Source organism: Eurypyga helias, unplaced genomic scaffold (genome assembly GCF_000690775.1).
Source record: "Eurypyga helias isolate BGI_N326 unplaced genomic scaffold, ASM69077v1 scaffold4446, whole genome shotgun sequence".
NCBI lineage: Eukaryota > Metazoa > Chordata > Aves > Eurypygiformes > Eurypygidae > Eurypyga > Eurypyga helias.
In genome coordinates this window covers 18,449-42,001 of record NW_010258423.1, presented here as the reverse complement: position 1 = coordinate 42,001, position 23,553 = coordinate 18,449, and the positions used below count along the sequence as shown (strand labels likewise).

Genomic DNA, 23,553 nt, shown 5'->3' with positions numbered 1-23,553 from the left:
ACATCTGGAAGTTATATAATTTTTTATATCGGCACTGTATTGTTGACTCACAGTCAACTTACAGTTCGTGATAGTCTCTGCCTCTTTTTGTACAGCTGTGGTGTGGCCAAATCCTGTCTGTTTTCCATTTACATATTTGATTTTGCCTTGTCAACTGTAGCATTTTCCACTTGTCTCTGTTGAAATAAATCCAATTGCTTTTGGACCAGCTTGACAGTTTGTAAAGGTCATTCTAAATTTCAATCATCATCTCTGCTACCTTGATCTCTTCAGAGTACTTGTTGCATTTTTTCTGTTTCATGTCTTGAGTTGGTAATGAAACTTGTTATGATAGCTGTGTATAGCACAGATCCCTGGAGGATCTTCAGGGGATGAATTGACATTGGGTCACTGGCAACTGCTCTCTGAGAATCTTTTTTCAAGTATTTTATAATGATTCCAGACATAATATCTCCCCTTTATTTGCTTATGAAAGTGTCATGTAGGACTTGTGTCATGTGACTGTTGTCGTGTTATTAAGTTGGCAGGAGATAGGAATAGTTTTATATATGGCATATTTTTATAAACTTATATTGACTATTTTTATTACTTCATCATTATCATCTTTGTATTGAAAAATTTTAGTTAAGTGTTTTCCAAAATTGTGGGCTGAGATTTGAGATGATTGGATAGTTTAACTGGATCCTCTGCTTACCAGAAGTGGAGCTGCGACACATAAGAATGTGACTTGAGCCCAGAGGCAATTTTGAAAATTCAGCTTGGTGCCCACCTGCATCTTTAAACTCTGAAGTAGGGGTTAGATCTCTCACAGGGGATGTGACTGTGTGAGTCTGGAGGCACTCCATTTCAGAATGTCTGAAAATCCACTATTTTCTTATCCGATATCTGAGAATAGATTGCAGATGCATAAATTATGCATGTAATCTCTCTCTCTCCACACCCTACCCCCCCGAAATAAACAGATTTTATGCTGTTTCTGTCATGTACTGCTGGTAACAGAGTAGAAGCAGTCAATAGGAACTGGTTGCAATTCCCTGCTTGTCGCTTTAGTATTAGCCCTCAGTTAGTTCATGCCAGCTAAGCTAGTCCATGCCAGCTGGCAGTGTAGCTCAAGGAACCATCTGCTTCCTGGGAACAGCCAGAACATATCTAATTTTGGCAACTTTAACTTAATATGCCATCTGATCCAAAAAAATTCTCCACTAGAGATTCCCATTTTACCATAAGAATCCCAGACTAGGAATTGATGGCAAATTGCTTTCCCCTTTCTGCCTCAAAGCAGAACAAAGAAAAAAAAAAAAAAGTGCTGTGAGGATTTAAGACTTCTGTGTCTTTAAATGATCTTTTACTTCATTTTACAATGATAAAATAACAAAATACATATAGATACTTCCAAATACACTGCTATAGAATGTGGTGTAGTAATTTTTTGTAATGTACAATATAAGCTTGCTTTCTCTCTCAGCTGCTCAAGCCAAGATCCATTTAGCCATTTCTTGTGCATGTTGTCTTGTGTTTTCATGCTGCAAAAATTTCAGTACTTTTTCAAGTAATATTTAGATAAAATAGCATGTAATGAATAACACTAAATGCATATCACTAAATGAATATCAAAAGCAGGGAATTACCCTCATCCTTCGTCTTGTTTTCCTGGTATTTGTTCACTTGTGCCAACATAGGCAATTTGGTAGTCCACCCATTGTATCTTATTCACTTGGGTATGTTAGTGAGAATTAGCTGCACAACTACCTTTCTATTTTCTAAAGAAAGGGTAACTTGAAGAGTCTATAGAAAGTAATTTTCCTGTCAAACCAGTATTTTCCACATTGTTTTCATTCCTGATCATTATATATTGCTCTTAAATTACTTGTTAGCTCTGCTTATTTCTTTAAAATGTAAAAGAGCAGTGCTGAAACTGAGCAGTGCTCAGTTTCAATTAGGTATAAATGATGTCTTTCTCATCGACTTTTTCATTCATTTTTTTAAAAAACAGGTCATTTCTACTTCTTGGAAGGACAAAATGATGCTCTGCTGTGTGGCAATAGCTCAGATGCAGGGTAAGAAACAGTCATTTTTCATTTTGCCTCAAGAACAAAATCATTAGTTACTTAGACTAGCTCAGGTGGTCAACTTCAGTATCAACTGTACCATAGAGTAGCAAATTACCAGTTTTGCAATTGAAGCTATACCTAAATATAACCATCTATGTTATTTGAGTTTACACAGGCACTTTCTTCAGCATCTTAGGCTAATTTTGTAAAGGTAACCACATGAATGCTATGTGCATAAATGTCGCTGCCAGCTTGCTGACAACTGTGTATTGTCAGCCACGCTAGCTGACATTCTTCTCTTGTCTTGGTGAGATATGTTGATATGACAAATTGTGGGGAAGGGTAGATTACTATTACTTATATTATGAAAGCATTGAATTAAAAATTGAAAACCAGTAAGATGTATATTTTAATCTTAGGCATGAGAATAAACTTTTACTTGTTCATAATTTCATTAGCAACTGGTACTCCTGAACAATTTTGTGATTTTCTATAGCATATCATAACTTAGAGTAGTTGTTAAAAATAGCATTTCCTCTTCTTTTGTAGTCAATGTCCAGAAGGATATATATGTGTGAAAGCTGGTAGAAACCCCAACTATGGCTACACAAGTTTTGATACATTCAGTTGGGCATTCTTGTCACTGTTTCGATTGATGACTCAGGACTTTTGGGAGAATCTTTACCAGCTGGTGAGGACTTATTAAAATAAACAGCACCATCACCAATACCATTACTACATAGTACTTGCATAGTTATTTTCATTCACGTGTCCCTAAGGCCTTTGGGACAGAAAGCATCTTTTATTTCATATGTGTAAGCTATCTAAACCTAATGGAGGCCTTGTTCATGATTTAGGTTCCCATGTGCTACTCAAATACATAATAATAAATAGCTGCTATTTTATGAAGGTGGTTAAACATTACTGTTCCTTTTCAAAAATGAGTAAATGAACTTAAGTTGTTAAAGCTTCTTACCCAAACATGCTGTAAACAGATGCTAGTTAAATTGATTTGCAGTCTAGTACAAATGTGTTGTCTTTGAAAAGGTTACGTCTTGTCCCTGAACTGCATGTACCCTTAACCTGAGGACAGTGATGTTGTGAAGCATGACATTTTGTATACTGCACTGTCTTTGTGGCACTGTAGTTTGGGACTGATGAGGCAAGAAGGTAAGATGTTGGTTAGTGGCCCCACTACTGTTAGATTTAAAGGCTATAATATAGATGTATAGTAGGGGCAGCAACTGCTACAGCAGATTCTTGTTGGTAGAAGTGCTGAACTGTTCAAGCTACAGAATCTTAATTACCTTGACCGTAGTAGACACAAAACTTGGATTTTTGCACGTGTAACCAGGATATAATGCTATTTGTATAGGGAAAAAGTAACTAAATAATCTTGTGCTGACAAAAAGCAATCTTAAAATGTGTTTCTAGATTATAACACAGATGCTACCATATTATGCAACAGTATTTAAAAGTCTACTAAAAATGTGCATTAACTCTTTTTCCCCAGACACTGCGTGCTGCTGGGAAAACATACATGATATTTTTTGTTTTGGTCATTTTCCTGGGTTCTTTCTACCTGATTAATTTGATCCTGGCTGTGGTTGCGATGGCCTATGAAGAACAGAATCGAGCAACCATGGAAGAAGCAGAGCAGAAAGAAGCAGAATTTCAGCAAATGCTGGAACAACTGAAAAAGCAACAAGAAGAAGCTCAGGTATCCCTGTAAAGTAAAATAACTTCTTCCATTCATAATGGTGATTGGATGCTTTATGTCTACATGTGAGAATACTTTTACTTCCCTACTCCTAAAAATATGTATTACCTCCAGACTTATAAATTCCTTTGTTTTGTAAACAATCTTTAATGTTTTCCATTGTACTGCTTCTGCTGGCTTGAGTGAACCTGTTAATTTGTGACAAAAATGATAACCAATGAGCTAAAATACTGGATAATCAAATTGGAGATGGAAATTAACTTTTTTACTGAGTGCTTGGACAAGATGCCCAGACTGCTTGTGGAATCACCATCTTTGCAGATAATCAAAAGCTATCTGGACCTGGTCTTGGGCAGCCTGCTTTAGGTGACCCTGTCTGAGCTGGGGAGTTGGACATGATGACCTCCAGAGGTTCCTTTCCAATCTCAACTATTCTGTGATTATATGAGATGGAGATGTGGGGAAAACCCCAGGAAGTCTGCTTATTTAAGTAACAGAAGCAAAACTATTGTAGGTGCTGTGGGAGAAATGTTTTGTTTCAGCAACATTTAGCTTTTTCTACTCCTTCCCCAGCTCTCACAGCAGAAAGCCATAGTGTTCCAGTTTTAAGGAAAACTGGAAAAAAATAGAGAAACTGGAGAAAACATTTCTGTGGTACAGAGATCATGATTTCATACTGCTTTGAAATTCCTTTTCGTTTTTTGAAGACACTGAAATCTTTAATAAGATAATTGATAATGTCTGCTTGACATGTGGCCACATAGAACAGAACTTGAACTGTCTTCCACGTAAGCACATGACTAAAGTCAGCAGTAGGGTTTTTTGGTTGGTTGGTTAGTTTGTTTGTGAGTTTTTTTGTTTGTAAATACGTGTTAATGAAATGCTCCACAAGTGTTCAAACCTTCACTCAGAAACAGGTCTCTAGTAGCCTGCAGTTTAACTCAGATCTCTGATTATGATTTGCAAAACTGAGATAAGCAATGTTACACCAGTTCTTTCATAGACTAGAGAAGATTCAAAATCCAGCAAAACGGCTTAAGAATGTGTTGCTTCCTGTTGTTTGAGCCTTGATTCGTTACTTTTATATAGTATTTCAGGTGAAAAATTCATTGCAACATATTGCTCCAGTCTAAAACAGATGCTTGTTAACTTGGTTCTCTAACAGCACAGTTTTCCCTTGAGCTGCTTTAATTCCTTGTTTATGGAGCAGCGGCAAATTACGGTTCCTGTGGTATTTCACAAATTATACTTCTTATGATATGCTGGGTTCAGTGAAGTGGGATCATTGCTTTTATTGCAAAATCACTAGTTTTTTAAGAATGGCAATAAGTTTAAAATAGTGGGCGGTGTGTGTTTGTGTAAATGTAAATTGCGTATGTGCTTGTATGTATAGGCAGCAGCAGCAGCTGCGGCAGCTGACTCAAGAGATTATAGTGGAGTAGGTGGCATAGGTGGATTCTCCGAAAGTTCTTCTGAGGCATCAAAACTGAGCTCAAAGAGTGCTAAAGAGAGGAGGAACAGAAGAAAGAAAAAAAAGCAAAAAGAACAATCTGAAGGCGAGGAGAAGGATGGGGAAGAATTTCACAAATCTGAATCAGAGGACAGCATCAAAAGAAAAGGTTTCCGATTTTCCATTGAGGGGAATAGACTGACATATGAAAAGAGATTCTCTTCCCCACACCAGGTACCATAGTATTATTACCTCCTAAACACCTTTGTTGTCTGCTCATCATATAAACAGAACCCTGTAAGGGAGTTTGGTCAATTCTTGCAAAAGATACCACAAGTTCTTTAATATCTTAAAGTATGACCAAGCTAATACTTTCAGCCAAAGATGGAACTCCAAGAATCTGGGAGGTTTTGTTTTTATTTTGAATTTATATGTGGAAATCCAAATTAATGTGTATTAATTAAAATCAGTTGTATTTCAAGTTTCTTAATGAAAATGGACCTATCTCCCCATCAAGATGGATGTATTCAGCATGATCAGTGGCTTCAAAATTTGGTGCACACATACAAAGGAATTTTATTTTAAATAAGAAAGTACTAAATTTGGGATGCAAAAAAAACCTCATAGAAATTGCATAAATGTTTGTGTGAAATTTGATTAATTAATTGATTGTGTTATCTTAAAGAAGGTGGAAATATCTGTGGCAATGCGTCCTTGCATGCGTTCTCTTACATTGAAACGCCAGTGACTCAAGAGTGCCATCTGCATCTCCCGTCCAGACATTTATTTCATTTGGTAGTTTTGTTACGTTATCCCTTCTACGGTTTTCAGAACTCACCTTCATATGCCCACCTCCAACTCTCCCCTCAGCACTTCAAGTCTAGACCTCACATCCATGCTGTCCTTTTACTGCCCCTTTGTGTGCTTCAATATGCTTCTTCCTTTTATCCCCACCTTCTCAGTTCTCCCTGGTCTATGACTTGCTTTCTCCCTCCTTTTAGTCACTGTTACTAAACTCATTCCTTCCTTCTTAATATTCTTCTATTATTGTCTCTGGAAAGCCTGTTTCATCCCTAAATAGATCATGAGCATCCATATTCTCTTTGTGTATCACTTCCTCCTGCTCACATTCTCAAAGAAGCTCAGACCTCTTCAACCAATATTTTCTGAAGGAATGTCCTCCTTAAACCAGACTGTGGGAATATATTGTTTCTAGTTTCCCATTTCTTTCAAGTTAACTCCTCCTTCCACTTCCTTCCTAACGTACTTCCTTTTTAAATAGTTCTGCATCTTCCCCTCCCCTCCTCCTTGGTCTGCCATTGTTTAATGTTGTTAACTGTCTAATTAGTCTCTGTAGGACTTCATTACTGGATTTAGTTCATGATTCATTCTGTTCTATGTACAAATATTCACACCTATATTCACTGACTTCAACTTCATGTTGAAGAGCCATCTGATCCCTTAGGTGCATATTTTTACTTGTGTCTTCATTCAAACTGCAGCCTTACTCAAATACCGCTCAATTCATTCATCTTATAAGAAATGAAGCATTCCTCATACAACTTTCTTCTCTTAACTTTCCATCTCCAAGTTCATTTACAGCTGTTGACTATGACAGTCTAGAAATCCTCTCCCCTCTCGTTTTTCAACCCTAGTTCCTCTTTTCTCTGGGTTCTCGCCACTAAACAGAAAATCCACTCACCAGTTATTAAAAACCTTTACCTAGACAAAACTCAGGTCTATATCTTATCTTTGACATTTTCCTTGACATCTCACTTGCCTTCAATGTAACTGACCATTATGTTCTTCTTGAAAACTTATTCTTCCTAACATTCATGATTTTGTGTCCCCTCAATTCTCCTGGTTTAGTTATCTTTTAGAAGATCCTTTTACCCCTTTGACAGTTTTCTAAGGGATTTCAACAAGGCCTTTTGCTAGTTCTCCCCCTCTCTCTTTTTATTTCTTTTTTCTTTTTTTTTTTTAACTCTACTCTGGACCTACAACTGTAAATCATTTTTAAACCTGGACCTCTTTCCATGTCCCAATTACTGCCGTATTCATCGAGTGTTGTTGCGAAGAGCACTAACATATCTCATTGCTGTTACCTAATCTGCTAGTAAACATATCTATCTAAAGATATTTTTTTAGTGCCATAAAACATGTGCCTAAAGTTCTTGCCAACCCACCCTGTCTACTTACAGTAAACAAGTCAAGTCCCAGCTTTGACTGACCCATGCCAGCATCCATAACCTCCTGTTAAATTTTCAAACTAGTTTCTTTGAGCTCTTTCTGGTCTGCTGCCCCTCATGCTTGGAAGAAGCTCCCATGAATTTCCACAGAACACTTCATTGCTTTCCTCAAATCCCTTTTTAAAACTCTCTTTTACCATGCTGCCTACAGAAAGCTTGACAGGGAAGTGACTTCAGGTGAGCTAAGACCACTGTTTATCATACCCATCAATTTTGCCTCCTTGTATTCCCTCTCTTTTTGTATCCATCTGTTGTGTTACACCTAGATGAGAAGTCCTTTGCAGAGTACCTTTTTGTTCTGCATTTTGCAGTACCTTGAACAATGGGGTTCAGGTCCATAACTATAAGTTGCAGAAGAGAAACAAAGACACTGCTTTATGTATCATCTCTGCTATTCGTAGATGTCTTGAGTGTAATCAGGTGCTAATGGTAATCAGTCAAGTCAAGAGAATCATTGATATGAATTCAAGTTAAGAACATGTATAATAATTTGAAAGATTAGACCATTACTTTGACTAAGATCCTGAAAAGATCCTCCCATAGCAGAACATTTGCTCCCATGAGTAAACGAATGAAGATTAGTGAGACTGTTCATACAAAATGACAGGTATGCTTTTGCCCGTTCAGAATAGCTAAGACACTAAAAATAAATAAAAACTATCTTGTGGCCTAGTTGACTAGTATCTGAAAAAACATGTATGATTTTAAAACTAGGCAGTATTTGGGAGCTATCTCTGTGTGCAGACTGAGTCATGGGAAATTTGCCTAAAATATTTATTTACTCAGCTTGTCAGACTAATGCCAACATGGGTTAAATAGTGTCTATATGTGCCTACTCAGTTTATGAACAGTTGGTAATAAAACAGGCAAAATTGCAGAGGAAGAATTCTGTCAAGCAGTTTCTTTTACTCTAATTAAACCAATTGATTTCATATATCCAAAGCAGTCAAATAGGCAAATAACTAGTCTTTGTCTGTCACTTATGTGCTCTTTGTTTACTATCCAAAAGGGAGTGTATTGGGGGTGGGGGGAAGCGGGGCTGTTCCAGTTCATTTCTTTGTAAATGACCTTACCCTTTAAGACATATTAACACTGTGGGTTTTTTTCCCCTGTATCAAAACATTATATTTAAAAGGAATTTCATATGATAATTATTGTTTTTATTTGCCTGCAGTCCTTGCTGAGCATTCGTGGCTCCCTGTTTTCCCCAAGACGCAACAGCAGAACAAGCCTTTTCAGCTTCAGAGGTCGAGCAAAGGATGTAGGATCAGAAAATGACTTTGCTGATGATGAGCACAGCACTTTTGAAGACAATGAGAGCAGAAGAGATTCTCTCTTTGTTCCTCATAGACATGGTGAACGGCGCAACAGTAACATTAGTCAGGCCAGTAGGTCATCCAGGACAATACCTCCACTTCCAGCAAACGGGAAGATGCACAGCACTGTGGATTGCAATGGCGTGGTTTCTTTAGTCGGTGGGCCGCCAGCTCTGACGTCACCTACTGGACAGCTTCTGCCAGAGGTGATGATTGATAAAGCAGCCACTGCTAGCAATGTAAGGAAGTCTACAATAGCTCAGGCATGATGTCCTCCATGTGTGATCAGCTACTGTTTCTGCAAAATTTAGGCACTTAAGAACGATTACCTTTCTGGCCAAGCTGTGAATGCTCCTTTCATATATTCCAGTTATAAGCTAAAGTAGAAACTGAAAATATATGCTAATTCATTGGGAATTAGCAGAAAAGCATCGTAAGCCACTGAATAAATGTAGTGTGTGTTGTATTATACTCATTGATTCATTATGCTAACTGAAGACGTAACTGGAAGATTCTGTATTCGTATATCAGACAAGATATCAAAATGAAAACAAAAAAAAATTAATTGTATTTACTTAATGGAATATATTAAATGAGTATTTAACTTTCCAGTGACACTGATAGTAGAACTTACCTGGGTTGTGGTAGTGTTCCTGACACATAGGTAATTTTTCTAGGAGTTGGGATTTTTTTGAGAGGTCAACATTATTAAATAGTGGTTTTTTATATTTTGTTTGAAAATGTGTGCTAGGAAATTGATATTCTATTTTAAGCTATGAGTTATTTTAAGAAAATACACTTTCTCTTTGTGTTTTTACTGCTGGCTGTGTGGGCTGCGGGTTTTCTTGTTTAGAAAAAGACCTTGCTGCCTAATTAGAAAGATATTTACGGATGAGCTCATTGACAAGCATTGTGAAACTTTTTGTAACCTAAAAACTGTTTATAATCTAAAATCTGTTTTAATGTCTCAGCCCTCTTTCAGCAAGATACTTACAAACATATTCCTTAAGCAGAAGAGCAATCCTACTGATGTATTTGACTATTTGCTTTACACAGTTAGGCATACATTAGTGTATTGCAAAAGCATGACTTAAATGGAGCGTGGTGCAGGACAGCAGAGTGGTTTAAAACATTATAATAATTTACAGTGTTTTTCTTATTAAATGAACAATCAATAGGCTATTTTATCAGTGTTTTATTTTCAGGGCACTACTACAGAAACTGACTTAAGAAAGAGACGGTCCAGTTCTTACCATGTTCCTATGGACTACCTGACAGATCCTAGTGCAAGGCAAAGAGCAATGAGTATAGCCAGCATGCTTACAAACACAATGGAAGGTATGTAACAGAATTTTTTGTATGACAATGCCATGAAGCGCTGTTAAATGCACGAGACATTAATTAGTAATGGTGTTTTTAAGGCAGCTGTTTCAGCCTAACTGGTACAGGCAAGATGAGATTTGTATATAGAGGTAGTTGGGGTTTTTTTAAATATATTTGGAAAAGCAGTCAGATTTTCAATATACTAATAGGTTTGCTGTGAAAGCAGCAAACTTCCAATTTAAATGCAAGCAGAAAGTAATTGATCAATTCTGTGTTTCTCTAGAAAAGTTATGTTTTGGGTAAAAGCTCTTCTTAGATTACTGAAATGGCTAGGCTTCTTGCAGTAGAACAATCCCCTTCTATCAATTCACCAGCCATTCTATTTCACAAAGAAAGGATTACGTTGTTCTTTCTATAAGACTAAATACAATGAATCTGAATTATTGAATTAACCAACTACTTGTAAAAAAGCACAAAACATTATTTGAAGCTTAAATGACTATGACAAAAATAGCAAATTGGAAGGTAATAATGTGCAGTTTTGTACACGTGGACTGTAATACTGTCTAAATAGTTGTCTGCATTCAGGTTTGCTCTAAATGTTCATCTTTCATGAGGAGAATTTAAAATATTTTATTCAGTCTATGTATAGAATCATAGAATGGTTTGGGTTGGAAGGGACCTTAAAGACCATCTAGTTCCAACCCCCCTGCCATGGGCAGGGACACCTTCCACTAGACCAGGTTGCTCAAAGCCTCATCCAGCCTGGCCTTGAACATTTCCAGGGATGGGGCATTCACAGCTTCTCTGGGAAACCTGTCCCAGTGCCTCATAGTGAAGAATTTCTTTCTAATATAAATCTACCCTCTTACAGTTTAAAACCATTACCTCTTGTCCTGTCACTACACTCCATGATAAAGAGTCCCTCCCCATCTTTCTTGTAGGCCCTCTTTAAGTACTGGAAGGCTGCTCTAAGGTTCCTCCAGAGCCTTCTCTTTTCTAGGCTAAAACAACCCCAATTCTCGCAGCCTCTCATCATAGGAGAAGTGCTCCAACCCTCTGATCATCTTCGTGGCCTCCTCTGGACTCGCTCCAATAGGTCCACGTCCTTCTTATGGTGGGTCTCCAGAGCTGGACACAGCACTCCAGGTTGGGGTCTCATGGGGGGAGAGTCACCTCCCTCGACCTGCTGGTCTTGCTTCTTTTGATGTAGCCCGGGATGAGACTGGCTTACTGCGCAGGTGCAGTAAGCTGCAAGCGCACATGGACGACTCGTATGCAGTTTTTCATCCACCAGTACCCCTGAAGCCTTTCTTTGCAGGGCTGCTCTCAGTCCACTCATTGCCCAGACTGTATGCCAGATTTCTGAGACAAATTTCTGTTTTGCATCCTATGCAGCATTAGCTTGTGAATGGTTGTTTTATCTATTGAATATTTAGTAATCATTGTGCATGAAATTTAAAACATAGTGGGAGAGATTACTTTTAGTTGTAATTTCTTTGACCTGATGGTAGCCTTGGTTTCAAAAAGTTTACAATATCGACAGTTTATCAACAGTACCTTCGAAAACAGCATTTAGGCCTCAAGGAAATACCCAGGTGATACTGCAATAGAGAAATATGTTAAACATGTTATTTGTCTTTTTCTCTCTAGAACTGGAAGAATCCAGACAGAAATGTCCACCATGCTGGTATAAGTTTGCTAACACTTGCTTGATTTGGGACTGCTGTACTCCCTGGCTGAAAGTCAAACATATTGTAAATTTGATTGTGATGGACCCATTTGTTGATCTGGCCATTACTATCTGCATTGTCCTAAACACCCTGTTCATGGCCATGGAGCACTACCCAATGACAGAACAGTTCAGTGGTGTGCTTTCAGTAGGAAACCTGGTAAGTCTTTCATGATGCACCACACATGCCAAATGCATTTTTCTTTGATTCTTCTGTGACCTATGTACATATGTTCAAAAGAAAATGTTGACTAGATATTTAGAGGCTTGGAATGGTGGCATTTAAATTAAAGCTGTACTCAGTCCCCCTTCACTTGACATTTGTGGATTTCGTCACTCTTGCTTTATGGAGCAAAAGATAGTAAAAATTATTTAGTTGGTATGCATTTTGAATTTTAAAACCTTTAGCTTCTGTCATTGAAGCTGGATAGAGGAAGTTAATTTTTTTTTTTTTGGATACTTACAAATTGTAAGAACTTTCTGTTCCACTCCTACCCCTGTTCTGCTCCTCACTAGCACCTCCTGAGGTCTGGGTGTGCAGGAAATGGTGAAATGGCATGGCAGTGCCTTCTGCAGGCCATCCTGAAGAAAAGCAGTTCTCAACTTTCAGTATACATTTTTTTTCTAATAAAATAATTGTCCCTCTCATAAATATATCCCTAGAAGCAGAAAGATGTCCCAAGGGCAAAAATGAAATCTAAGGAAGAAACACTGAGCATGACAATCACAGGAGAATCTGTGTTTTGATATTTATACATGCATATTAGCAGACTAGATAAAAACCGTATTTTTCCTGTTTATGTCTTTTTCTTTGGAAACCAAAGATTCTCATGCACATGTAAGCTTCAAACCTGAGTTTACTTCCTAACCCCAATGTATGGCAATATATAGAAGCTCTTCAGATTTACCATGGATTGCTTGCTGAATGTATAACTTACCAAAAGTTGATATTGCTTGTTTTATTTTATGAATATTTTTTCATGAAACTAGAGTAAGAATCTGTATTTTCCTTGCAGGTGTTTACTGGAATTTTCACAGCAGAAATGTTTCTCAAGATAATTGCCATGGATCCTTACTATTATTTCCAAGAGGGCTGGAATATTTTTGATGGTTTTATTGTGAGCCTTAGTTTAATGGAGCTTGGCCTTGCAAATGTAGAAGGATTATCTGTCCTTCGATCATTTCGATTGGTAAATATACTAAAGAAGTTTCTATATTTTTATATTTGTACATACCCACTAGGTGGCATGTATGCATTATGTCAACTTTGGTTTATGTATCATCTTAGTAATGTCTATTTCTTCTTCAAGACATTGTCAATATCAGTTCTGTTCTTGCAGTGAGTGTGCTTTAAGGATTAACATTTTTTAATAGTAGTATCTCTTAGAGTCTTTTTTCCCTTTAGAAAAGCAAATAAAAATTGCAAGAACCCCAGGCCCTCACTAGAAGAGTAAATAAAGTTAATGAAAGCTTATTGACAGTTTTAGCTGATAGACTTCCATGACATCGTTCATTTTAGAAGAGAGTAGTGTTCAGATTTTTCTTTGTGTAGGGATTTTTCAGCAGTACCAGCCTTCTCTGCAAGGGTCCATCCGCTGTCTAACAGCTTTTTGCTCAGAAGTCACTACAGTATGTCTGGCTGTTATTAAGTAGCTGTCATGACTAGGAATTTGAAAAACCTTGGTCTTGCTGAAGACTAGTCTAGCATGCAAGTTGATGTTCAAATCCTCTTTTGAAAAGGCCTAGACAGTAAGAGACGTGAAGCTGGAGTTCCTAGTTATCAAGCTCAACTTCTGCCTTAAATAAAGCAAAAATATTTAACTTTAAATAAAAGCTCAATAAACCCCCATTAAAAAAAGAGTGGGTTTAAATTAATCTATTTTCTGGTTCACTGTATAGCATTATACTGCATTTACCTAAAGTTTACTATCTGTCTGGATTCCCTCAGTAACAGAATTCTGGTTTTAATTTCACATCTATATATTTTATTTATGTCTCATCCCATGAAATAATATTTAGATTTAGATTCCTTTTAGTATTCTCCACTTCCAGTTGTCCGAACGCTTGCTGTATCTTTCCAAATAATTTAATTTTTGTCTGTGTCAAGTTGTACTTTATAGCACTTTCCTTTGTCTGTTTTTCTCAATGTTGTATGACAAACTTTATAAGACATGTTACACTTACTTTAAATTAAAGAAAAGATACCGTTGAAGATATCTGTGAGTAACTTGTATGCCTGTCATTAACGACTCTAGTTTGTTTCTCTTTCTAGGAAAACCATTTCTTCCATCTCTTTACCAGTTAAGAGGAAAGAGATATGGAAGTGTCTATACACTTACAATCCTGTTAAATTGCTCGTATTTTGTATGTGCTGGCTTATTTTTAGTAATATTATCTTAGACGTAACCAAAGTATAAAGACTGGTTTGTGCAACTTGTTCAACAAGTACACCTGTTTATATCTATCTAAAGTCACCAAAAGTGTCAAAGTCTAAATTGGAGATTTTGTGGTAATCGCAGTGTATTTGAAATGGGCGTAGAGAATCTATTTTTGACTTCTTATGACTTGAACCAGGACTTAAGACTGCTGTTGTCTAGTATTGTACAAAGAACTGGAAACATAAATTTTGTAACTGTTCTAAAGGTTACATGAGACATGATTTAGACACAAGATAACTGAAATATTAAATGTATAGCAATAATTTCATTACAGTTAGTAACATGAACGACTCTATACTGTTCTGTTTTGCAGCTTCGAGTTTTCAAATTGGCAAAATCTTGGCCGACTCTGAATATGCTGATTAAGATTATTGGTAACTCAGTGGGGGCTTTGGGAAATCTGACCCTGGTGCTGGCCATCATTGTGTTCATTTTCGCTGTGGTTGGGATGCAGCTGTTTGGGAAAAGCTACAAAGAATGTGTCTGCAAGATCTCCAGTGACTGTGAACTTCCACGCTGGCACATGCATGACTTTTTCCACTCTTTCCTGATTGTATTCCGAGCGCTGTGTGGAGACGATGTTGGACTGCATGGAGGTTGCAGGCCAAACCATGTGCCTTACGGTCTTCATGATGGTCATGGTAATTGGAAACCTAGTGGTACGTAATCAGTGGGGATTTTTTAAAACTATTAGAACATATTTCCCATTTTTCATGGTTTAGAAATCAGAGATAAAGACTGGGGAAGGGCTTTAGGACATCATGTAATTCATTTACCCTTTCTCTAAACCAGTTTTAAATATACCTTGATCACTTATGAAAAATGTTTGTCTACCTTTCCTTTTAAATCTTCAGTAAGTTTGTAACCTCTTTAGTATGATCAGTGCTGAATTATGTTTATAGTTAAAAAGGCCTTTTAAAAAAACATCTAACGTAAATCACCTTTTACAGCCAACTAAACTGACTGGTCTCAATAGTGATGGAAAACAATGGGTCTTCATGACAACATTTGTATTACTTAGAGGCTGTTTCCACTTTCAGTCTTTTCCTTCTGAAATTAAATAAGCCTAGCTGTTCATTTTTTGTCATAGGTGATGATTTCTAAACTACTTATCCCTTTTGCTACTGAATTCCTTCTAAGCAGCGTTTTGAGTAGAGACACAAGTGCAGAAGGATGTGGAATAATTATACTTACATGACTTAGACCCAACATTCCTTGTGATACATTCCCAAATGACACATGAAATTTCTGTACCAGCATTGCTTTCCTGATTTCCTGCAGTGCTTCCACCTTCCAAGTTTTCACATCTTCTGTATATGTACTTTTCTTTTTTTTTTTACCAGTATTTCCACACTAGTACTTCAGATTAAAATGGCATTTTGATTTTAAATCATTTCACCATGGTTATGCCTAATTGTAGCTCTTTCTTGTTCACTACTAGCATCCCTTCTCTTTTTAGTATCATCCATGAATTTTAGAAATATGGTTATCCACAGGCATAAATACCAAGTCTGACCAGACTAATATGAGACACCTGTTGTATACTTTGTAAAATATTCTGCAGGTTTGAACAGAAAGAATTGACAAATGTAATTTAAATATTTTTTTACACATCTGTCATACTTACGGATAGCCCAACTTTCTCTTGTATGTTTGTAAAATGTCATGCAAGAAAGACTGAAATAGTTTCCTAAAGTTGAGGTGTATCACATCTGTGAACTCTTTTATCTCTGAGCTGGTTTTCCTGCCCAAAGCCAAAATAGATGGATATATTCTTGGCAAATATATTATATTCTGAATTAGAGACACTGAAACTATGGGCTATGGAACTGTAGAAGACTGGAGTCTGCCTTCATTCCCCTCACCTATGAACACTACAGCGGATGTAGCTTCCATAAATTACTACATCATGTTGTATCCTGACTCACTATATCCTTCTTCAGTTTGAGGAGCAGACCTGCACTGCTTCCAGGGTGGAGGGTAAAGTCAAGGAACAGCTCAGATTTTCACCTCTATTAGTCAAGTTAAACAAGCTGAAAATGTTTATGACAAGTTATAATAAAACAGGGGGACAGGGATTACAGACAGGAAAGAGTAGGACGAAGGGGACTTGAAAGAAAGTGCTAGCCGTGAAATAAAAATGATCTCATATTGAACAACCCATAATGGAATTATTTTTATGACTCAAGAGATCCAGTGTATTTTCTTCTTACTGTCTTCTAGGTACTCAACCTCTTTCTGGCCTTGCTGCTGAGCTCATTTAGTTCAGACAACCTTGCTGCTACTGATGATGATAATGAAATGAACAATCTCCAGATTGCTGTGGCAAGGATTCAGAAGGGAATAGATTATGTGAAGAGAAAAGTGCGCGAATTCATTCAGAAAGCCTTTGTTAGAAAGCAGAAAGTTTTAGATGAAGTCAAACCTCTTGAAGACCTTAACAACAAAAAAGACAGCTGTATTTCTAACCACACAATAGTAGAAATAGGTAAAAACCTTGCCTATCTTAAAGAAGGAAATGGAACTACCAGTGGCATAGGCAGCAGCGTGGAAAAATATGTTGTTGATGAAAGTGATTACATGTCATTCATAAACAACCCAAGTCTCACTGTGACAGTGCCCATTGCTGTTGGGGAATCAGACTTTGAAAATTTAAATACAGAGGAGTTCAGCAGTGAGTCAGACCTGGAAGAAAGCAAAGAGGTAAGACTTTCTACACTGAAAATACCCTGATGCTTTTCTGCTTTTCCTTAGGTTACTAGTGTTGAATTCAAATCTCTATTAACTCCTGCATAACAGCATATAGAAGCTTGTAATGGTATTTAAGGTAAATTGATGTAAGGTTGTGGGTTTTAAATGAGATGGTAGTACAGTATTGCATTTATAGTAATAATCAAGATGCATAAGACAATTTTGTAGAAAATTAATGCTATTTTCCTGTTTTATTTAGTGAAATCATTAACATGAACAAATTTAATAGCTATGGATACCAAAAGACTCAAAAAATGTAGGGGGGGGGAGGTTGTGTAAATTTCTCCATGCTTGTTTAATCAGTGCAGTTTATTTACTCTTTTGTGTGCTTTCTTCAATGCCTTCTGTCAAACTAACAGCTCATTCTGATGCTTTTAACCTTTTTGATATAGTCAAAATACATTTAGATACATCATAAGTACATATGAGTACTGGACGAGCATCACTAAGTGATTTCATATAAATCACTAAAAATCCATCTGATAGTAGCAGAACCACTGACAAAATGAAATAATGGCCTTAAAGTTATGAAGCTTTATATCTCAATATAAGATCCTTTCATATGGCTACCCATTGTGATATTTTAAAGATTTAAGATATTTGAATCTGTTACCTGCTGTGACTGTAATAAAATGTAGCTCTTTCTGGCACAACGTGGTGCCAAATGGACAAATCCGTGCTAGCATGTGAAGAGTTACAGTGGATGCCGAAGCCATTATTATTGTGTTAACCCAGTGCTCTGTCCTGCACAATTGTACATGGTGGAGGCACACCACCTCAGGTGGAGTAAGTCTATGCTGTGCTTAGTACCAATGCTAGTTCGTTCAGAAGTAACATGAGTATTTTCAAACAGTACTGTTGCTATGGTGTAGTCATAAACTAACAAAAGTTTTTGTAAGTGATTTCCTCATGCATGAAACTGAGGGTATAAATACTGATAAGTTTCTGGTATTCTCACGCTGAGATCCTTTTTTGTATAGACTGCATGACACATATAGTCATATTTTTCTGTTTTTATCAGAAATATCTTTATTGTTCTTTTAAAAATATTTCTTTTTTTGCAGATGGTTTGTATTAGTATTTATCTTACTCTTGAAAACCATGACTTGGGTGTAGAACAAAGTGAAAATTGTAGTTCAGCCTTCAATTGTTCCGTGTAATGAAGAGGGTGATTATATGAAAGCTTCTTGGTCTGAATGTAGGATTTTGGTTGATTCTATTCTATCTTTGTACATAGGATAAGAAAAGGAGTCTTCAGGCACCTTTACATCACACAGGGCTAGTGCATTGTTCTGTCCTTCCATTATTCTGCTGTTCCATTGTTCTGTTGTCCCATTGTTAACTGTTTCAAAACTTACTGCTGCCAAATGAGCATCAAATTCTACTGCTAATCTGGTCAAATTCCACCTATCAATGAGATCATCCATAATGATTGCATATGGCAGTAATGGCACAGATGATGTTTCTGTCTTGTGGTAATTTATATCATTTCTTGGTATAGGTCCTTCGGGGTTTGTTCTTTTTTTTTTCCAGCTAATCATGCTAAAGTCCATCTATCACTGTCAGCCTTTTCTCTACTTACTAACTAGTGATAGCCAGAGGATGTACTGAAAGTTTGGGAGTAAAGTGTTTTAAGATAAAATTCAGTACTAGGAAACAGTTTGGATTTTGTCATCACGAAGTATTTACTGCTATCTTGGTGGAGCAACAAATACCTATCTGTCATTTTGCATTTGTCTGTAAAGTTAATATAGTATTTCCATGAGTTTCAAGGGTGTTGTCAATCTAAACCTATCCTTTTAATAAAAAGATTATAAATGCCTCAATTGGAAAGCGTGAAGGAAGACACTGTTAGTTATTTGGCAGATAGACTGTAACGACAACGATGCTTCAGCTGTTGTTACTGGATGAATGACAGCTCTTCTAACACAGATACAATCTGAGAGGTTGACTGTGAAGTCCCAGTACAATCAGGAGTATGCACTCAGAAACTCTCTCTCCTATCTTCTCTTATTCTCTTCTTATATGAGTTCCCACCCATATCAGATTAACACTGATAATGTTACTGGTTCTGATGTTACCGCTACTCGTGGTCATAGAAAACTATGTTTTAAACTGTTCTATATACTTTTCCTATGCTTGGTTTTTTTTTTTTTTTAAAGGCTATGAAGTTATGTGTGTAGTAGCTGAAGTTTTATCAACATAGATTATAGCTTTGATAATTTTTAATTGGCAACTTCTCTGCAAAAAGTAACTTGGAAGTGTAATTGGTTTCTACTAATTTAAATACTATATGTCATTAAAATGACTGAGAAAGAAGTAGAATTTCCATTAGTGATTATTAGATTATTTAGCTGCTGAAGTCTGTTTTGAAAAATGGAATCACAGGACTGTTCTGTACTACTGGAGTATTCTCCAGTTCTCATGCTGAAGCTACAATTGTGCAGAAAATAATTTGTGATTCACTGAACAGTGGTAGTAAGAGGACCATAATTTTTTGTAGTGCCTAATCTTTGAGACATCTGTTTTGAGGAAGAAATCTTTTCCTGCTACAGAATCTGTTTATAATTGATTAAAAGTCAGTGGCTGAAATGCAGAATCTGCCTTGAAACAGGGACTGAAACATGAATTCCCTGGGCATCAACATTTTCCCTTTCACTTCTTTTTGTAGTCCACTCCATCTTTAACTATTTACTGCACAAGACTGCATATTCAGTCAGGAATGAGCTAGTGCCACGCAACTTTGACCAGCCAAGCCTGAAACTCTTCTGACCATGTTCAGGACCAATATTTTTTACTCTTGCAGAAGTTGAAGATGAAAAATTGAAGGGAGATGTTTAGAAATTTCAAGCGCCTTCAAGAGAGACGCAGCAGTTACATACATCGAGAGCATATTTCTTAAGTGACTAAATTTCAAATAAATTTTAATCACAAAAGTGCATTTTTTAATCTTAATCCTAATTACTAGTCTTCACCAGAAAATTCTTATCCACCATGGGTTTTGATACAGAGAGGAGTCATGATTTATTAGTCACATGACCAACACTCTTGCCATGAAAATGATCCATAGAAAAAGAAGGCTTTTATTCTAAATTTAAAAAGTGACTACAAATGGCGTTTGTTCAAGACTTCCTCTTTTTTGTCCTGCCATAATGTGCCTTGCATTTCTGCCCTTTCATGTTTTCCCATTTCTATGATTTTGCTGTTGCCAAGTGTTGATCTGCCAGTCACTTCATCGCTTATACCACAAATTGAAAGAGCTGAAGTTAGAAACTGCCACCAACCCACGTTCAATTAGCAGTATCCCAAATGGAAGGTGGCTTAGGCATCCATGTACTGTGAGCACACTCTGCATGAGATAACCAGATGCTAATGAGCGTGTGCCTGTATGCTTTTGCTTTTCTCTGTGCATACACGTATTCAGTGTGGTATAGGGCAATAAGCTGAATTTTTACAAAGTAATTACATTTATTAGCAAGCTTTAATTAAGTATATTAAAATTTGGTGAAATCTTTATTATGACATACACCTTTTCCAGTATTTTGATCGAAATTTTAACTAGATTATTTCTTTCTAGAAACAATACATACAATATTGTACGTTAATAGGTGTGAATTTACAAGGAATTTTCTAAAAGAATTGCCTGAACCTAAACCAGAAAACCTAAACCAGAATTAATTGTGAGAATATTGTGTCTATAAGAATGATAGTGGGGGAATACAATGCAATTAAGGAATTAGAGGAAAAAATCCTAATTAAAACCTGATCATGAAAGTAGAACCATTAACAAATACAGGATCACTGAGCTGAGTCTGTTGTCCTATACGTAAAAGTCCGTGGATGTGAGCTGCATTACTGCTATCCAGTGAAGAAGCTATAAAAACCATTTTTCCTTTCTAAGTCCTTAAGTACTGTGGGGTTGTTTTATATAGAAAATTCTGTAGTGCACGTACAGCTGTGTAATAATTAGATTTTTGTGCTAATTGTAACTTCTAGGCTAGTAATTACACCAAGATATACCAAGTTACAAGATATTTTTAAATGCCTTGAAAAATACGGGATCTCCTAACACCTTAATAATGTATATTTTACTTTAAGCAGTATTCAGCACAAAAAATCGGAGGTGCTGTGTGTGTCCTGAACTTCATTTCCTACCATTCTTACTTCTCACAGGAGTAGAACCAAGCTGGATCAGACAAGCGGGCAGCTCTGGTGCCTTTTAACGAGGCAGAGCATCGTGTCACCAATTTTACACAGGTTACCTAAGCAAGTTATACATCTATATGTATATAGTATATGATCACTTTAACGGATATTGACTGGCCTGCATGCTCTTCAGCTATGATCCTGTCCCATTCATTGCAGTAAAGTACGAACATGCACAGCTGCTCTCCGCCGAGTCACGGGACTCGCATCACAGCATGGTCAGGCGAGATGGGCAGCCCCAATATTTCTGTGGTTCAGATGCTATACTTTTCATGATATTTTAACAGTATTTTGCAGTGCATGCTATGTGCCTTTCCCCATCATGATGGTAAAATTTTCAGGTTTCTATTTCGGAAGAGTTTAGTTTCCTTTTGGAGGAAGACAGAATATATACTATGTAAGCTATTTTTCACATCAGAAGTTTTGTAAATCCATCTGTAAATTGTGTTGCTAATGAAAGGCTGTTTTGAAAAACTTTCATACTATTGTATTTTAGCTTATAAGGGGGGTAACTTGCGAACTCATAATAGTCGCATTTATTTTTCGCAATTTTTTTTTCTTAGAAATGCTTTTCTTCAGTACTTGTATAAGCATTTGGTTATTTTGGAGATTAATAAGCGATACTTAAAGCAACATTAAGCATGAAATTAATTTAATTTCCACAATCAAAGCATGTGACCACCATTTTGTTAGAAAAACTCATACAAAACTGGTATTTGTCTAGTCAAACATTCAGAGATCAGTTCTGCTCTTACTTATGCCCACACTTACAAATGTAGAGGTGCAAATAGAAAGGTGATAGCAAGATCTGGCCCAATTCAGTCTTAACATAGCTCTTTAATTTATACTTTGCAAACTGACTACCTCCCCAAACATCTAAAATTGTCTGCACTGAGAAACTTAAACTTATTGTCATCTATCAGAAATAAAGAGTTGAGCAGTCTAGCAAATAAGCTACTGATTTAGAAGTAAAAGGTCCCCAGCTGCAAGATGATTTACATCTCACCTGTTAAATGTCACCATAATATTTACAACAGCATAGTTGTATGATGCTGCTTTCAGTTTGGTAAATCATTGGAGTTAAAATATACTTACTGCATAGTTTTTTGTCTTATATTTGGTAAGGAATATTTTATCTAATAAGTCATATTTTGCTTTAAAAATATTCATTATTTAAAATCCTTTGATACTCTGAAGAATTTAGGCATTCACTTGTTTGTGGTCACATTGTTGCCGTATTGTGATTCATAGCGGATGATAGTGGGTTGTTAATATTAGAGTTAATTGGAGTTCACTTAATTAATCTTTAAAAACACTAGTCCCTTGCTCTGTTTCAGAAATATCCTTTCACTATTGTTTGTGTGAATTAAAGTCTTTTTAAGTAGCTTCCAGTGGGAGTGCTTTTGCAAATATTTCCACTGCTACTTATACTGCTTTTGCTTTCATCCAACATTCTTGCAAATATTCTCATTTATCAAATGCTCATAAATAAGTAAATCAAAGGAATTATGAATGGCAGTCATGTGGACTATAACTTGGTGATCCTGGTTTTTTGCAGTACTTACAAACAATAATCATCACAGAATTGTTTTGCTTTGGTTTACAATGATCTGGTTTTTTTGAACTGATAGGGTTATTATGCCTGAGTGTATCAGCACTAGAAAGAGTGACATCCAGATTCCACTTAGTTATGCCAGTGGAACTGCAGGGATATTTATCACTTGGTCAATTTTATATGTAATATAGCTGTACCGAAAAAGGCTTGTTAAGTCTGGATATAATTTTGCCCTATGTATCACAAAAAGTCTCATTTTCATACTGACAGCCACACAGCATTGAGAAAATAAAACAAATATAATTTCCATTATTTAACATTTCCCAGGTATTTGGAAAGAAAGAAAATTAAAAGCAAAACCAAAATGGTGGTTTCTCTTGGCGCCATCTTCCTGCTTATGTCTGTTCTGCTCTTTGCTCCTTCAGTCCCTTAAATTATGATTTCAACAACTATTAGTGGCTTCCTGGCCAATCATGACATTTCAGGCTTTGTTAAAAATGTTAATCTAAGAGCTCTTCAGCTACTCAGAGATAATCGTGTTAGAGACAAAGAAAGAAAGGTTAGAAGCTCAAAGTGGCCTGGATGTAAGTGAAGCAGAATTGTATGAATGTTGTCAAGGTTCAGAAAGTAATTATGTCAAAAGCTTCCTGACCTAATCTTGGCTGCTGCTTTTGTCAATGCTGCTCTGATAGGCAAGCTGCTTTCCACTTTCAGTTTCTATCTTGAAAGCTAAACTAAATCCTCTATCTCGTACCGTACTGT

General features: G+C 36.6%; 1 protein-coding gene across 1 annotated transcript in view; it reads left to right on the top strand.

Moving 5' to 3' along the window:
* LOC104511621 (sodium channel protein type 2 subunit alpha-like) overlaps positions 1-23,553 on the top strand; it is a gene marked incomplete at its 3' end in the record, with an annotated part of 54,048 nt that overhangs the window by 12,050 nt on the left and 18,445 nt on the right. Inside the window, 11 exon segments of the mRNA XM_010154311.1 lie at positions 1,994-2,057; positions 2,601-2,742; positions 3,565-3,771; positions 5,165-5,455; positions 8,645-9,025; positions 9,992-10,124; positions 11,763-12,001; positions 12,858-13,031; positions 14,593-14,852; positions 14,854-14,938; positions 16,503-16,982. Coding sequence (XP_010152613.1) covers positions 1,994-2,057; positions 2,601-2,742; positions 3,565-3,771; positions 5,165-5,455; positions 8,645-9,025; positions 9,992-10,124; positions 11,763-12,001; positions 12,858-13,031; positions 14,593-14,852; positions 14,854-14,938; positions 16,503-16,982 — 2,456 coding nt within the window.